General features: G+C 39.9%; 1 protein-coding gene across 1 annotated transcript; it reads left to right on the top strand.

Moving 5' to 3' along the window:
• The first annotated feature begins 1,367 nt into the window (after window positions 1-1,367).
• Window positions 1,368-7,159, top strand: LOC146974671 (deoxyribonuclease-1-like). The gene is made up of 9 exons (XM_085796849.1): window positions 1,368-1,434; window positions 4,579-4,717; window positions 5,292-5,380; window positions 5,549-5,635; window positions 5,842-5,945; window positions 6,152-6,264; window positions 6,381-6,535; window positions 6,607-6,700; window positions 6,982-7,159. The coding sequence occupies exons 2-9, from the start codon at window positions 4,580-4,582 to the stop codon at window positions 7,033-7,035; spliced, it is 834 nt and encodes a 277-aa protein (XP_085652975.1). The 5' UTR covers window positions 1,368-1,434; window position 4,579; the 3' UTR covers window positions 7,036-7,159.
• The last annotated feature ends 10,878 nt before the right edge of the window (window positions 7,160-18,037 follow it).

Below are 18,037 nucleotides of genomic sequence, written 5' to 3'. Positions count from 1 at the left end.
TGTCGACTAAGAGCTGTGAGAAGTCCTCCGTCCCTTCTCTGAGTTACGGGGGGGTCCACGCAGCAGTATTTGTCCATATAATGGTTGTCAATGGATACCAACTTTCTTCGTCCAAAAAGACACACCAAAAAACATCCAAATACCTCCATAGTGCTCGTCTGTAATGTCCCTCTTGTATTGAAGCCCCGACATGAGAAATTGTTCTGCCTGTGTCACAGGCAGAGCAGTGAACTGAGACACTGGGAGCTTCCGCTACAAACAAGCTTAAAATATAGACTTATTTAATTTTTTTTCGGAACAGTTTCTCATGTCAGCGCTTCAATACCAGAGGGACATTACAGACGAGCACTATGGAGGTATTTGGATGTTTTTTGGTGTGTCTTTTTGGACGAAGAAAATTGGTATCCATTCACAACCATTATGGACAAATACTGCTACGCGGACCCCCCCGTAACTCTGAGAAGGCACGGAGGACTCTGAAAATTCTCACAGCTCTTAGTCGACATGAGGGTGAGTAGATAATGAGTGAAATTTGAATTTTGGGTGAACTATCCCTTTAACATGCAAATGAAGCTCACTTGGTAGAGCTGCCGCCCCATGTTGAGGCTACAGTCCTCACTGCTTGCGGCCCCGGTTCGAATCCTGCATCGGGCAGCCCTTTGCTGCGTGTCATTCCCCCTCTCTGCCTCCCCATTTCCTGTCTCTCTCTTGACTGTGCTATCGATTAAAGGCAATAAAACGCCCCAAAAATGTACTTTAAAAAAAAACATGCAAACGAAGAATCTTATAGGGTCTAAAGAATCATGGTCATACTGAGTGTTGTTGAATCTGACTGTTACCAACTGCATGTGTACGAGCAGATTGTGTGTGCACGTGCATTTACATGTGTCTATAGCCTATTGATTCCTAATTTTGGCTATAAATGCAGCCAAATCATAACTGAATCTGAAATTAAATAACATGTGAAAATTACATTTTTCTGGTATTTGTAAAATTTTCACATTCACATTTATTTTCACATTATGGGAATGTGGTCAGGGAACCAACTTTATATAACATTAACACATATTGACATGACACTTTGGGGTTCTATAAACTAGATCAACAACCTTCACCAACCTTAATTGTTCTGAAAATCTGTTTTGTATATAAAGATAAGAGGAGTCGTGACGTCCTGAGCTGAAAACCTGATCAAACCCCCCCCCCCCAAAAAAAAAAAACTCCAACATGACTGCCATGTTACATCACCTGAAAACACTATACCCCATCCAAGGCTCCTGGTTTCACTCCTCCCCAGCCTGACCAAGTCACATGCACTCACAGGTGAATAAAAACCCCATGAGATACTATCAGTGGGTATACTCAGAGGTTCTCACAAAAGCCTCTGTGCTCTGCTTTGGCTTCCTTCTCTCCCACACAGACTCACAGCAACAGGTAGCTATGCACCCCTCACTCTGCTTTTAAAGCTTCAACAGCACATTCAGGTTGAGCAGAACAAATCTGATGATGATTAGTTTGTAGCCTTTTTGCTGCAGTAACATGTGTATGAATTGTTGAGGACAATTTCTGATTTCAGATTTATTTATTTTTGTAAAAATGGAAACAGTACATATTAATGGACATTGACATGTAAATATGTGGGATTATAGCCAAGTGGCTAATTTCCATCCCCAGTCCCATTGGCAGGTTGATGTTTAGATATAAAAGACAATGACGATAAAAAGTACAAAAAGTAAAAAGTACAAGAGGCAGGACTAGGACAACAAAACACTTTGACATCTTAGGCAAGGCAAGGCAAGGCAATTTTATTTGTATAGCCCGTTTTTACAAACAGTTTGTCTCAAAGGGCTTTACATGGCATCGTAACAACATCCTCTGTCCTTAGACCCTCACATCGACTGAGGAAAAACTCCATGGAAAACCCTTTTAACAGGGAAAAATCCGAGAAACCTCAGGGTGAGCAACAGAGGAGGGATCCCTCACCCAGGACGGACAGACGTGCAATAGATGTTGTACAGACAGATCTTACACAGATCTTACACAAAACATATATGAAAGACATACATAAACCACCAGTTAACTGACCATAGACGGTTAAAAGAGTGGGTAAGGGGACCAAAAGGTTACTGAGAAGTTATAAAGTGCTATAGTGCTAGTTAAAGTGCTATGTGCTAAAGTGCTGTTTGCTAAAGTGACGAGTGCATAAGTGCAAGATTGAATTGAATTGCACGATGCCCCATAGTGCAGGATTGACTATCCCATAGCACATAGCACACTATCCCATAGCACACGATTGCACATGCAGATGTGTGTCCAGTATTGCACAAAGTTTGTATACATAAATGTATTATGTACACACCACTGTATGAAATTGAGATACATATGTTTATGTATACACAATACAGAAAAGAAAAGAAAAAAAGAATACAGAGTGGTGCCACATACAATCAACCAATCAGGCCAACCAATCAGGCAAACATACACCTCTAGACTTCATGATCACAGGTCTGGTTTTGCAACATTGTCTGATACGTTTCCTGTGGAAAATTTAGAGTTAGAGTTACGGTTCCTCGGGGGAGTTACGGGGTTGGGGTGGGGTGTGTGTGTGTGTGTGTGTGTGTGTGTGTGTGTGTCGGGTGTGTGTAACCTATATGAATTTTACACAGGGCTACACTTAACTGCAGTGAAAGCTCTGTTGTATGAGGTTATTAGTGAGATGACGTCCCTTATTAGGATTATTAGGACAAGGATGATACCTGCTCTGTCAAAACAATATAGTTTGATCAACTGCTCATCATCAGACAAAGCCACAATGTCTTTCTGTTCCCTGAAGGTTCACATACGTTTCTCTCTCAGTGCCGTCCCCTACTGGTAACTCTTAACCACTGACACCTCTGGAGCTCTCCTAAATATCTGGGGGAGTAGGAGTGATTCTTAGACTTAAGAAAGTTGATAACTAGCTTTTATTCTTAAGTTTGAGAGTAGGACTAAATTTCCCAAATTCTCAGCACTTAAGACTATAATGGCATCCTTTATATTTTTTCTATGATATGATGCTATACAATTTTATTTTGGCATGGTATTGTGTAAACATGGCTCCAAAGAGCCAAAAGTTTCCATCACTCATGACCTTAAACCAACTCTCATCATGTGTTTGTGCCATCTGTTGCCTTCTCACTACTGTGAAGGCTGCCATTGACCGCTCTCTTGAATATTTATATTTTGCAGTTGCATACTGTTGAAATTGAGAACAATAACAATCTTACACAATTTTCTTTATTTCCTATGCACACAGAACACTGGGGTGTTTGCTGTACAGAGTTGAGCCTTAGTCAGAAGTTTGTGCTTTTAGCTCTTTGCAGTGAACATAGCCGTGGTAAAGAACTTTACACAATAATTGACATTGCCACAAGTCAATGACCATGGGGTGGGGGGGTGGGGGGCACATAGGCTGGCCAATCAGATTGCAGGGGGGGCGGGTCCCCCCCGTGCCACCATGGAAGACCCACCCCTGGTTACACTTCCACTGGATATGGCTGACAGGATGAAACACACTGTTGCTCCTTTTTTTTCCTCCATATTTTACACTCTTTGTTCAAGAACCATTTACACCAACTCCAATAAGAGTGCAGCCGGGGCCATGGAAACGAACTGAGCAATGTTTTACTATACTGACACGATTCCTGCGTCTGCAAAACAAATCATGTCAAACGCTAAATATTTGCAATCAGATAAACAGCCAGGAGCAGGGAGCATGTCACCTGTCCAGGGCTGCAGGTGTTATACTGTATCTCATTCCCACAGTAAGGTGAAGGTAAGAAGAGTCTGTCATGATCATGTGACTCTTAATATAACAGCAGATTTAACTATATGCACTCCCTGAAGCTGATTACATTTAGATAACCAACATGGGGCAGAAGGCAGAGAATGTGCCAAACAAGCACAACCCACTGACAGTAGTTATAAAATACATTTAATCACACAACCACACAATGTGATTTATTTATTTATTTATTTATATGGTATGTGCATATTTATCTTTTTTTTTTTTTCCTCTGGCACATTTCATCTAAGTTTTTATGATCTTATGTTGTGTGAATGGTTGTATGTCAGTGAAGAGTATAAACTGAATTGCCCTTTGGGGATAACGTTTTCTGTATCTGTATCAAAATGTATACATGAGATCACACAGTGATTAAACCAAACAGGTCGGGATGTAATCTGGCTTTAACTGAGAACTAGTGTGAACAGAGAGGCCTATCAGACATTTGAGATTAATAAAGATTATTTTTATTATCAGCAGACCATGTGACTGGCAAATATGTGTTGTCAAGGAAACATGTTGGCAACTCCTGATAGGCTGATCTGATTAACCTGATCCAGCTTGGAGCTTTGCATGAAGGACCAGAGCTGGAGCCTATCATACTGCCAGATATCATTTGATTTATATACTCAAAATCATATTTTTATTGAATGAGTTATGTACAACTCCCAACACACTGGTTAAATTGTGACAATAAGACACTGTAGTTTAGGGACAAGGGGAAATTCAGCTCATGTGTGACCTCTGTGACCCAGGATGCGTGTGGTGTGTGCTTTGGGTCTGTTTCTGACCCTGGTGCATCTGTCTACTCCTCTGATGCTGGGAGCCTTCAACATCAGGTCATTTGGAGACAAGAAAGCCTCCAACACCACTCTGATGAACCTCATCAGCACGGTCTGAAACTCCACTGTTTGATTTTCCTATGTTATTGTATTTATCATATCATATTTGGCATATGAAAGGAATATACTGTATTTTGAAGGATACCAGTGTTCAGTCTACATTTGACCATCCTTCCACTATCTTGACCTGGTGGCATGTTGTAGTGAATACTATATATCTCACAAACTAACCATTTAAGGATTCCAGATCCACAACGTTTGCAGAGTTACAAGAAAGGAGATAGGAGATTTTGAATTGTAGTACACTTATCAATCAACCATTTGATGTGGGTCCTACATTTCCCACAATACAACCAACAGCACTGACATGCCATAACTGTTTTTTATATTTTATTTTATATCTGTCCCCAATTTGTCTGGCAAAGACTGTGAAAGAATTTTTATTGTCTTAGCCTCAGCTCCTACAACCCTATAACCCAGATGAACAATGATATTGTCAGGGTTATTTTCTCTCATTCTGGTCTGAGTGATGTTTTATAAGTTGAGCGTGTCTGTTCATGATATAACACAAAAACACTAACTTTTATCAGACGTATGATGTTTTGTGGTTTCTCGGTGCGTTACAGATCGTCCACCGCTATGACATCATTCTGATCCAGGAAGTCAGAGACATTGATCTGTCTGCCACCAAAAAACTCATGGAGCATGTCAACAAGTTAGACACACTTTGTACAACTCATATATTTACTATACTACAAAAGACAAATATCATAGTTATAAAAATCTTCTACAGAGACAACTCATAAGCTGGCATCATAATGTCAGATAAGGAAAACAAAGCTCTTTTTCAATACTCTGTATCTGTGTGTGTGTATTTCCCCAGAGGATCTCCTGAGTCAAGGTACAAACACATCGTGAGCGAGCCACTGGGCCGTGGTTCCTACAAGGAGAGATATCTTTTCCTCTACAGGTACAAAAATGTTTTACACGTATATGTACAAGTATCCACACAGTAATGTTACATACAGTAAGTATGTGTCCTGTATTCAAAGTACAATCACAAAAGAATTGAAGAAGTATCAAAAGTACACACAGCAGAGTGATTTTATTAAAATGACATGCTAAAATTCCTGATACGGAAACAGTATGTGATAAAGAGTTGTCTTGTTTCTCCAGGGAGAAAAAAGTATCTGTGGTTAAAAACTACACCTATGATGATGAGAAGACTGACTACTTCAGCAGAGAGCCCTTTGTTGTCATGTTCTCCTCCAAATACACCGGTAGGCTGTGGAGAAGTGTGACAAGATGGGATGAACTTCCCACTCAGATTACCACTCTACACACTATAAACACCTTTAAGATTCATCTTGTTTAAATCAAAAAGGCAGTTAAATGAGTGTGATTTCAGTGATATATGTCTGCAATATTCTGTCCTCCTTCAATCATCCCTCTCTCCATTCCCTCCTCCCTCCCTCTTGTTTTGCAGCTTTGAAGAACTTTGTCCTGATCCCTCAGCACACCTCTCCAGAATCCGCTGTGAAAGAAATTGACAGTCTCTACAATGTGGTGACTGATGTCCGCAAACGCTGGAAGACCAATGTGAATAAGTCAACAAAACCTATTTACAACATTGAAATCATAAAATCTGAACATTAATTTATCAAAGGATACATTTGATAAAACATGAGATGAGACTAATCAGACTGTCCCTGCAGGACATTGTTCTGCTGGGAGACTTCAACGCAGGCTGCAGCTACGTATCAGGCTCCAAATGGAACGACATACAACTCTTCACTGACAAGAGCTTCCATTGGCTGATCCCTGATGAGGCCGACACCACAGTGTCAGAAACTATCTGCCCTTATGACAGGTACATTACACTACACTACACTGACACAGGCACTTGTCCGATCGTAATAACCTCTCATTGTGCGTTTGCAGGATTGTGGTCACCACTGACATGCTGAAGGGCATGGTGCAGAAGAGTGCTGCAGCGTACGACTACATGAAGGATCTGCATCTCAGCCCAGAGCTGGTAAAAGGAGTTCCAGCTTTAACCTTTATGATAGAGTTGGCTTTATTTATAAAGGACAAATGTTCAGTCTGATGGATAATTTAACAGGGTGTGTTCAGTGCATAGTGACATCACTGTTGGGCGTGGCCGACACCTCCTTCTCCAGAGGATGTCCTCTGGAGAAGGAGGTGTCGGTATGGTTACCGTAGCCTATGTTTCTAAGTAGCGGGGAAATTCTTTTCATCTAGCTGGACCACAAACAAGTACTATCACAATGAGAACATGTTTTTTCTTCTCTGCAGGCACTGGCTGTCAGTGACCATTTTCCTGTGGAGGTGGAGATGGCCAGGTCATAGATACAACAACTGTCCAACAGATCACTGGGCTCAATCTACATGATGATCACTCAGTGGAGGAATTCTCTCCAACCACACTGGCAGGAATTAATAAAACAAAAATAAACAACTCTACCAAAATATGTCATTATGATCTTGTTTCTTGGAGGAGGTATAACAAGAAATTATAGCTGCTGCGCAGCGATGGGTTGGGTCCGGGCTATCTTTTGGCAAATTTAGGCAAATTCTGAGCAACAAACAGGAGAATAGGAAGACAGGACAGTTGACCATATGATGTTCAATTTACACCAGTTGAGGATTGAACCCACAACTTCTAGAACCAAAGACCATTGTCTATCATACTGAGCTAATTGGCAAGTGGCAGTGCTATGGTGGCTTCACAAATTGAGTAAGCCATTCACTGTCGTGCAGGCAGATTTGAAACCACTGTAAAAAGAAAAGTCAGTTTTTGAGGTAAGATTCTATTTTGTACATTTGTTTCACAAAGACCATCTGGTATTTTGATGTGTTATCATCAACTCCCTCCTTTGGTCTTGAACCCACATCCTCTGACACCAAGAACCAGCTCCTAACTCACTGAGCTAATTATCTGTGAGTGAGGCTTGCTGTGTGACTTCACAAATAGACTCAAGGAGTCAGTGTCCGGGCAGCAGTTGTCTTGGCAGATTTCAAAAATGGTCAAAATGTCAGAAATTCTGTTAACTAAACAAAAATCTGATAATACATAAATTCTATCTAGACAGCATGGAAATGTTGGTGATTTGTTTTTAATGGTAAGTGTTTTGCTTCCCAAGAGAATATGTGATGTTTAAAAATACCACTCTTACATTGACTGCAGTTGTTCCCATGAGAGCAAAATTCAAAATGTTCTAGAAAATTCAGTTTTGAAGATACAATTCTGATATTTGCCAAACTTCATCAACCATGACTTTTTTTTTTTTTTCAGGAAGATTGAAAATGTACCGGTATTTAGCAAGAATTTGATGGTATGTTTACAGTCAAACGTTTTCATGCACTGTAGGCTCAATTTTTTATAAATCAAAAATCCGAGAAACAAGTTTTGTTGAGGAGATGCTCTGTAGCAAGTTTGGTGACAATTGAGCAAAAATTGTGGGAGGAGATACATTTTTGAAAAAAACTGAGTGATGGACTTCAAGATTTATGATGAGTTTAAGTGAACAAAAGTTTCAGCAGTATCTGGGCTACATTGTGGTGAAGTTTCAAAACTGTAGCATCTACTATTGGTTTGGTAGGAATTTTTAAAGTTTTTAGATTTAAACGTTTATCGTGTCCCCCCCGTCCTTGGAATTGAGTGAATCTGGCATGGGACTGGACCTTTGCGCAAAGTTTGGTGATTTTTCAGCCATGGGAAGTATGACTTCATCGGAAGAAGAAGAATTCCAAGGAATACAATAGGCAATTATTTCATCCGCAACCGCATCACAAAAGTCGTCATCCACCCGCCATCCACCCGAACCAACGTTTTTTCAAAACCACACCCGCCCGCCTCTGATTTAGCTGTGTCTGTGTTTATAAACATTTAAACGAGCGCCAGGTGGATTGTTTATGAAGTTAACGAGCTCTGGCCTGAAGATCAAAGAGGTTACCACGGCGATAGGGGCCCCGCAGGCTGAGACAGACAGAAACGTGGAGAAAAAGAGCCATTTTCTGCCTCTGCACCGGTCTCACATTTAGGCCTAGCATGACAAAACGGTAACTCCTATCAGAACAAAACACAGATCAACGTTGCTCTAAGGACTTCCTGAAAACTTCGGTACGATTTGGTGTTTCTACAGTAAATATTTTGGCGACGCTGGCAGTTTTAAAACATCAGGCCGTTCTGCTCCTCTCAGAAAATATTTGTATTGGACTCAATGAGGAGCAGAGACAGACGTGGCCGCACTCAGAGGCTGATTCTGTCAATTCTGTAAGTCTCTCTGATATTTTGAGCACATGACATGAGAGATAACAAGTTTGTCTTACAAATTCTGAAAAAATTATGTCTGTAGAGTGTAAATTGTGGCCGTGCTGACAGTTTATCCAGAAAAAATACAGAATGTTTCTTCACTCTCTCCCACTCTAACCGATGATGTCACGCACTCTGACACGAACATTCCATGCAATACACACCCATTATAAACTCATAATTTCTCCAAAAATGATCATGGTCATTGATCAGGGATTGATCAAAAACTATATGACCTATCAAAACGTGGAGTAATACGACAATACACAAGACTTGTGTCTACTGTTTAAAGTTTAAATGGAGTCTCTAGGTGAAAGTATGCCTGAGCAGTAGACGTTTGTTAAACTCCAATGATTGGTCTTTTTCGCTCTTTTTTTTTCGCCCGTCCCATTGACTTACATGCAAATATTTTGCGCAGTTTTTCGCGACTACGTCGCGAAAAATTCGTAAACTGTTGAGAAAAGTAATAGCACCCCGATCCCGATCAAACCGCACGTTTTGATATATAATTTGTCCTGCAACTCTTCAGGACTAGTAGCGTATCGAAAATCGTCCGGAAGATGAAAAATAACTAGAAAAAACATTTCCAAGAATGGAAATGGTGTGAATGCTTCCAGCAATGCTGAATGAGCTGAAGAAATTGTTGAAAGAAAGATTGAAACAAGAGAGAAAAAAGAAAAGGACAGAAAGAAAGAAAGAAAGAAAGAAAGAAAGAAAGAAAGAAAGAAAGAAAGAAAGAATCAAACAAACAAAGAATCAAACAAAGAAAGAAAGAATCAAACAAACAAAGAATCAAACAAACAAAGAATCAAACAAAGAAGTAAAAAGACAGAAATGGAGTGAAAGAAAGAAAGAAAGAAAGAAATGGAGTAAAAACAAAGGAAGAGAAAAGGAATAGAAAGAAAGAAAGAAACAATCAAACAAACAAAGAAGTAAAAAGACAGAAATGGAGTGAAAGAAAGAAAGAAAGAAAGAAATGGAGTAAAAACAAAGGAAGAGAAAAGGAATAGAAAGAAAGAAAGAAACAATCAAACAAACAAAGAAGTAAAAAGACAGAAATGGAGTGAAAGAAAGAAAGAAAGAAAGAAAGAAAGAAAGAAAGAAAGAAAGAAAGAAAGAAAGAAAGAAAGAAAGAAAGAAAGAAAGAAAGAAAGAAAGAAGAAAAAGAGAGAGGGGGATGATAGATAGAAAGAGGTAGATGGATGGATGGATGGATGGATGGATGGATAGAGAGGGAAGGATAGAAAAAGTTACATAAAATACAAATGAAGGAGTAGAAGAAAGAAAGAAAGAAAGAAAAAAAGGAGACAGAGGGGTTAAAAAATAGGGAGGGGTATAGATAGATAGATAGATAGATAGATAGATAGATAGATAGATAGATAGATAGATAGATAGATAGATAGATAGATAGATAGATAGATAGATAGATAGATAGATAGATAGATAGATAGGACACATGTTAAAAGCTGCGTCCTATGTCCTAGGCTCCACCTGTAATTACACTACTATTTATAGAGGTGGAAAGGTTAAATGTCTGAACTGAAAGAGAGAAAAAAATTAATTGTTGGAGATGTTTACATCAAAAGTATAAAATAATTGAGAGGCTGATGAATTTGAGCTGAAAACCTGTGTGTGTGTGTGTGTGTGTGTGAGTCTGACGGTCTCTCTGTCTGTGTGTACATGTGCAGAAAGTAAAACTGTTGATAAGCGCCACAGAACTCCTCTCTCCCTAATAATCTGATTGATTACACCTGTGTGGCAGCCTGCCCTCAGAAGTTACCATGGTGACTCAACTAACTGCTTACATTTTACTGTGTGGAACAGTGTTGTGTTTGTGTGTTTGTCTGTTTGTGTATGTGTGCATGTGTGACTGTGTGTGAGCGTCTGTGTGTGTCTGTCTGTGTGAGTGTGATGTCTGTGTGAGTGTGATGCCTGTGTTTGTGCGTGGACATCCTCTGTCAGTCTGGTTTATCATGTGTCTGTGTGGGGCTGTGTTTAAAAACATCTTAACGAGCGGCCAGGCTGCACCTGACCTGTTCTATTAATAGACTTTGATAACGAGCTGGCCCCAACAGCTGGACCAACTGCACACAGAGCAGAGCAGAGCAGAGAGATTTGAGCTCTGTGCAGCTTCCCAAAACAGCCCATAAAAAGAGAACTGTAAATCTCTTATCAGAATGTGGTCATGACTACTGGGCAAGGAGACCTTCCTGAGCACATTGATGTGAATTAAATGTTTGTAGGGCAAAAACTTTTCTTGCCGTCGCAGGGTAGAAAAGGGGGGCATTTCTGCTTTTCTAAAAAAATCTGCTCCTACTTTTATATTGAAGTGGATGAGCCACTGGAGCGGGTCTAGCTGGACAATTAGGCTCACTGAGACAATTCTGTAAGTCTGTCTGCTGTTTTCAGCACATCAGATGAGAGACGACAAGTGTGGCTACAAACCGGTGAGGAAATCATGTGTCTAGAGTTTAATTTGTGGCCGTGCTGGCAATTTATCCAGAAAAAATCCTGAATGTTTTTTCGATCCCTCTCACTCTAATGATGATGTCACTCAATCTAAGCCCTGCTCGTTAAACGCAATACACAACCATTATAAAGTTGGATTTTGTCGAAAATTTTAATGATTTTAAAACAGCCAAATACCTAAAAACTGTTGAAGATATCAATAAGCTGAGTAATATGTGAATAGATTAAAAGTTTGTCTACAGTTTAAAAGTGAAATGGAGTCTGTGGGAGAAAGTATGCTGAAGTTTTAGAGGTTCAAAGTAGTAAGAAGATTTTAAAAGTTTGAAGATGTGTAATCAAGGAGATAACAAACACCTGTAACCAATTGAAGGCGGGGGAGGAGAGCAGAATTCAACATAACATAACAAGAGTTCTTCCCTTGGATTCGAACCAGTGACCTTAGGGTTGGCAAGCATCCACCCTAACCCCTACACTACAGCGCAGTTGTGGAGAAGAGAGGTTGAGACATTGATGAATGTGAGATTTTTTGTGAAAAAGTTAAATATTTGAAAAAGTATAAATAGTTAAAAAGAGAAAAGTAATGCCGATAAAGTTCAAAAAAAGCTGCACGTTGATATATGAATTGTTGAAATAGCACAAAGTATGAAGGACTAGAAGAAGACCGTAAAAAGGCGGAAGAAAATGGCCAAACAGAAGAACAATAGTGTGACTGCTTCAGCAGTCACACTAATAAAAACTAGGAAAAAATCCACACAATAACAGTAGTGCCCGGGCTTCGCCCGGGCACTGGTCCCTGCAGCTATTTCATAGCTGTTGGGACCAGTGCCCGGGGCGATTGCCCGCGGCCCTAACTAGAAAAAGAAAGCATTTCCTGCAGAAAATGCGTGTGAATGCTGAAAGCAGCTGAACGCTGTTGCTGAAGCAATGCTGAATGAGCTGAAGAAATTGTTGAATCAATGCTAAATTAGTTTACGAAACTGCTAAAGCAATGTTGAAAAGACTAATGCTAGAGTAGAGTAGAGAGTAGATGAATACTTTATTCATCCCTAGGAGGGAAAAAGCTGAAACATAACTTGTAGTGTGAGATGAATGCCTTTTTAAAGGTAAAAAGCAGTAGAAATGCTAAAGGGAGAAGAAAACATTGAAATTCTGCATGTTTAAATGTAATGGTTAAATAGTTGAAATCTGTAGCTAACCTGACAGGAAGGACAACTGATGAACCAGCACTAACATAGCTGAAGCAATGGCTGAGAATATATTTAAAAGTAGAAGATGTGAGACTTTGTATGAAATGGCTGGAAATTACTTGAATTGTCAAAGAAGAGTTTGAAAAATTCCTGAATTTGGAAAAAAGTTAATGCCTACTGAAATACATTGTAAACTGACAGCAGAAGAACATTGTTGAAGAATATAGATCATTAGCATTAGCTGAGGAGTAGAACATGTAAACAGCGGGTTTAATGGTGTGAAATGGTTGAGAAGAGCCTCAGTAGTTTAGGATACGTGTAAAACAATGTGTTCAACATGACCAAAATGGGGAAATGTGTATTTTCAGTTTAAATAGCTAAAGAACAAAATTAACAGCAACGAGTCCATTAACTACAACAGGAAGATAGAGAGGTACACAAAACAGTCAGACAACTGTAGGAAAAGTGTGTGTGTGTGTGTGTGTGTGTGTGTGTGTGTGTGTGTGTGTGTGTGTGTGTATGGTGTGTGTGTGTGTGTGTGTGTGAGTGAGGAAGATATACATAAAGTTCTGACCTGACAACTGTATGAAATGTGTGTGTGTTGGACGTGTGTGTCTGTTTGTGTATGGTTAGTGTGTGTCCATTTGTGTGTGTGTTTGTTGTGTGTGCATGTGTGTCTGTTTGTGTGTAATTGTGTAAATTGTTTATGTGTTTGGTAAGTGGTTGTATGTTTGTTGTGTGTGTGTGTGTGTGTGTGTGTGTGTGTGTGTGTGTGTGTGTGTGTGTGTGTGTGTGTGTGTGTGTGTGTGTGTGTGTGTGTGTGTGTGTGGTAGTTAGTGTGTGTCTATTTGTGTGTGTGTGTGTGTGTGTGTGTGTGTTGGATGTGTGTGTATGGTGAGTGTGTGTCCATTTGTGTGTGTGTGTGTGTATGGTGTGTGTGTGTGTGTGTGTGTGTGTGTGTTTGTAGTAGTTAGTGTGTGTCCATTTGTGTGTGTGTGTGTTGGATGTGTATGCATGATGAGTGTGTGTCCATTTGTGTGTGTGTGTGTGTGTGTGTTGGATGTGTGTGTATGGTGAGTGTGTGTCCATTTTTGTGTATGTGTGTGTGTGTGTGTGTGGTAGTTAGTGTGTGTCCATCGGTGTGTGTGTGTGTGTGTGTGTGTGACACTGACAGACTGAGAGAGAATGTGTGTGATAGATATATGAATTGTTGAAATAGCACAAAGTATGAAGGAGGAGTTAGATCCTGAAAAAGAGCGGAAGAAGTAAGAATAATAAATAGATAGATAGATAGATAGATAGATAGATAGATAGATAGATAGATAGATAGATAGATAGATAGATAGATAGATAGATAGATAGATAGATAGATAGATATAGAGAGAAGGAGAGAGGGAGAGAGAGGGAGGGAGAGATGGAGGGAAGGATAGAGAGAGGGAGGAAGGGAGGGAGAGAGGGAAGGAGGGAGACAGAAGAGAGAGAGGGAAGGATAGAGAGAGGGAAGGAGGGAGAGAGGGAAGGAGGGAGACAGAAGAGAGAGAGGGAAGGATAGAGAGAGGGAGGAAGGGAGGGAGAGAGGGAAGGAGGGAGACAGAAGAGAGAGAGGGAAGGATAGAGAGCGGGAGGAAGGGAGGGAGAGAGGGAAGGATAGAGAGAGGGAGGAAGGGAGGGAGAGAGGGAAGGAGGGAGACAGAAGAGAGAGAGGGAAGGATAGAGAGAGGGAGGAAGGGAGGGAGAGAGGGAAGGATAGAGAGAGGGAGGAAGGGAGGGATTATAATTATTATCATTTAGAAGTATATAGTATGAATAATATCATTTCAGACAGACAGACAGACCCAGAGAGAACAAGAGAGAGAGACAAATAGAGAGGGTGACACAGAGAGAGAGAAAGAGAGAGAGAGAGAGATAGATAGATAGATAGATAGATAGATAGATAGATAGATAGATAGATAGACAGACAGACAGACAGACAGACAGACAGACAGACAGACAGACAGACGGACAAAGAGAGAGAGACAGATAGAGAGGGTGACACACACCCACAGATAGATAGATAGATAGATAGATAGATAGATAGATAGATAGATAGATAGATAGATAGATAGATAGATAGATAGATAGATAGATAGATAGATAGATAGATAGATAGATAGAGAGAGAGAGAGATAGATAGATAGATAGATAGATAGATAGATAGTGTGGTATATTGATGTGTTGATGAAAAGAAGGATCACCGCTGACACGTCTTCGCTTGCATTCAAAAAAGAAGTTTATTAACAAGAAGAAGAACCGTGTACAAAGAATGCCGAATCCTGGAGCATCTCTGGTCAAAAATGAGATCTCCCTCGACTGGCCCAAAACCTTCCCTTTTTATATGCTGGCTTATCTCCAAAACTCCACCTTCTCCGGACAGAGAGAAACCTCCCGAGATCAGATGGTCAAGGACCTTTGTCTTAACTTATTGATCTTTAGGCTTTTTTAGGTTTTTTAGACTTAGCTAAAAACCCCATATCCTGTATCCCATGTCTCTTGTCCATTAGAGAAGACAACCCCCATTTCCTGTATCCCATTAGAAAAGACATCCGAGTCATTAGGTCATCTTGGACCATACCTATCCCATTAGGTCAGATGACCACTAAGCAGGACATCGATTCACACATTCCTTGAATTCCAGACAAGGCACACATATAAAGAAGAACATGCAATAATTTAAGATATTAAAGCAAAAGCACAGGTGGATAATACACTACATATTTCCCCCCTTCGAGGCTCGTAGAGTCTCGACACATAAAAGATAACATACAACCAAATGATTATCATGCAATTAACAGTCATTCATATATAATGCTTACAATGAAACAATTATTAGCAATAAAACAATTTGTGGAGTGTGAGAGCGAAAACCTGCCAGGCAGCCAATCTTCCTTAAAGTTTCCATCAAACAATCAAGACAGGAAATTCTCTCACGGTCCCTCTGCCTTAGGCAACCACTGTTTAGCACTCCAAACCAATTAGAAAAGAAGAAATTCTTAACATTTGAATGAAACAATTCAGTAGACACATATGAAACCTCAGACAAATAAAATCAAAACAGTATCCAATTTCAGGCTGGTCAACCCATCGGATCCTCCATTGGACCTGTCCCTGCCTAACATTACCTTCCCTAGACGTCAAAAGGAAAGAAAACATCTGAGGCTTCAATATATCCACATACTAACAAAACATTCAAATAGTGAGTACATATCATCATCAAACTTTAATGTCAAAAAGCATTACATAAAAACACCAAATTAAATTATACTGCAGTTCTTCCACAGTGTCAATCTTCAATGTGGTCAAAAATACTTAAGTGTCCATAATGTTCAGGGCCCTTCAATTCATTCACATTCTTCATGTTTAGATGACTGAATCTTCTCAGAACATCTGGGTCCCCGAACAGCCTGGCACTTTCACAGTGGTCTCTCTCCAATTTGTTCTAGGAGGGAGATAGAAAACATACCAGTATCTTTGCGACAACAAATACACTCCAAACATTGTCACGTATGAACACACTCATGCATCAACATCAGCATGTATTATTGTCTCCTTTATCATTATTTCAATATGGATATGTCTCCATCAGTTCTCTTCTTGCTTCCCTTTCGTCTTCATCAGTTTCTCGCAGTAACATCTGGTTCTGATCTCCTGGTAACACTACACCAGCCCATCTCAATATCATCGCCTTCGCAAAGGTCAATAATATTGTACAGAAGCAAAACAACACGCACAGTGTTGCAACTACTGCTATCATAATTTGAGCTAACACTGCACCCATAGGTCCTAATTGCTCCTGCAGCCAAGAATTTGCAGATTTCCCAGCCCCTTCTGAAGCACCAAAAGCATCTCTTATGTTTTTCAGTGCATCTATAACACTAGTCATATTATCTGAGCTGTCGGGAATCAGAGTATAACAAGCATCCCCAGTAAAATTCAGAGCCATGCATAGGCCTCCCTGTTTGGCCAGAATATAGTCAAGTGCCATGTCGTGCTTCAGCAATGTCAGTCTATGACTTTTCTGTGTGTTTGTCAAAGTTGTAAACCCCATCACAGTTTGATCTGCGAATCCCTGCAGGGTGTACGTAATATTATCAATGTGATCTGCTAATTATGTCACTCCATACCATGGAAATAGACCTATACCCCATTTCTTTGCTAAACTTACTCTGAAATGGTAGGCCTCCATTTTGTGAAATTGTGCCAATTCTCTCTTCTTTCGTCGTTCAGAAACATCCTCTGATTCTGGTTCATCAGATGCTCCTCCTTTATGTAAAGTGAATACTTCATATGGGAGTTTCAGTTTTGCCATATAACAACATCCTGTCCACCCATATGGCAGAAATATATATGCTTTCTCATCACATACCCACCATAGATCTTTAAAATTTCCCATAGTCACATTTGCTGGCAAAGTCTGATTTTTCACAGTTAAAGTTCTACTCCTTTCAGAATCTGGAGCATGAAAGGTAACTGAATACTCATCATTTAGGGCTCTATTTTCACTTTTACCAAAATGCATCATATAAGTGTTACAATCCGATATACCCATAAACATCTCCGAACCTTTATAAGTAGAATTTGAACAAAAACAACTCTCAGCTTTTACTCTTGCCACTACCATTCCATCAGGAACAGCCTTCGCTAATTCTTCATTTGGGCCAAATATACTCAAATATGGCAAGTTACTCAACCAAGAGCATTCAAATCTGGGTTTAAAAAGATTAGTTGACAAACGCATGAACACATCTCCTGCTGATTGCTGCTGATATAATAACCATGATAGCGCATAAGACTGACAAACTGGAACCAGTGGTTCTGGTACTGCTTCCAAAATTGCAGGCCATGTGCCTGGTGTTGGAATTCTTACCACACATGGACCTTTAATTCTTCTCACTGATCTTATAGAATGGGTTAGTTGCTGAAACCACAAATTCTTACCTGCCCATGGGTCTGGGATCTCTAATGCTTTGGCATCAAATCCATATGCTCTCCACTCAATTTCCCTTTTCTTTAGTAGACGATACTGCTCAACCGTTTCTTCTGATATTTCTTCAGAATTCAACAATTGATTACCTATATCATCTGAAATCAGACCCAACAGATGTTCAGTGTTCTTTCCCTCAACTTGTTCTTTACTTTCAACATTTTCATGGCTACCATCCACATTAACCTCAGACTTCGGTGTCACATGTTCCTCCTGATTGGGTTTAAAAGTTATCACATCAGGTTTTGGTGTTGTTACTACAGATTTTTTAGAAGTTGGAGACTCTGTAGCTTTTGTGGTTATCTCAATCTTCATTTCGCTCTTCGAATTTTCAAGGGTAGTAAGAATAGGTGTTGTAGT

The sequence above is a fragment of the Trachurus japonicus genome, chromosome 14, assembly GCF_045865225.1.
Source record: "Trachurus japonicus isolate A0001 chromosome 14, Traja_1.0".
NCBI classification, from domain to species: Eukaryota; Metazoa; Chordata; class Actinopteri; order Carangiformes; family Carangidae; genus Trachurus; species Trachurus japonicus.
Note: the sequence above shows the minus strand (reverse complement) of the source record. Positions and strands in the feature narration are given on the sequence as shown.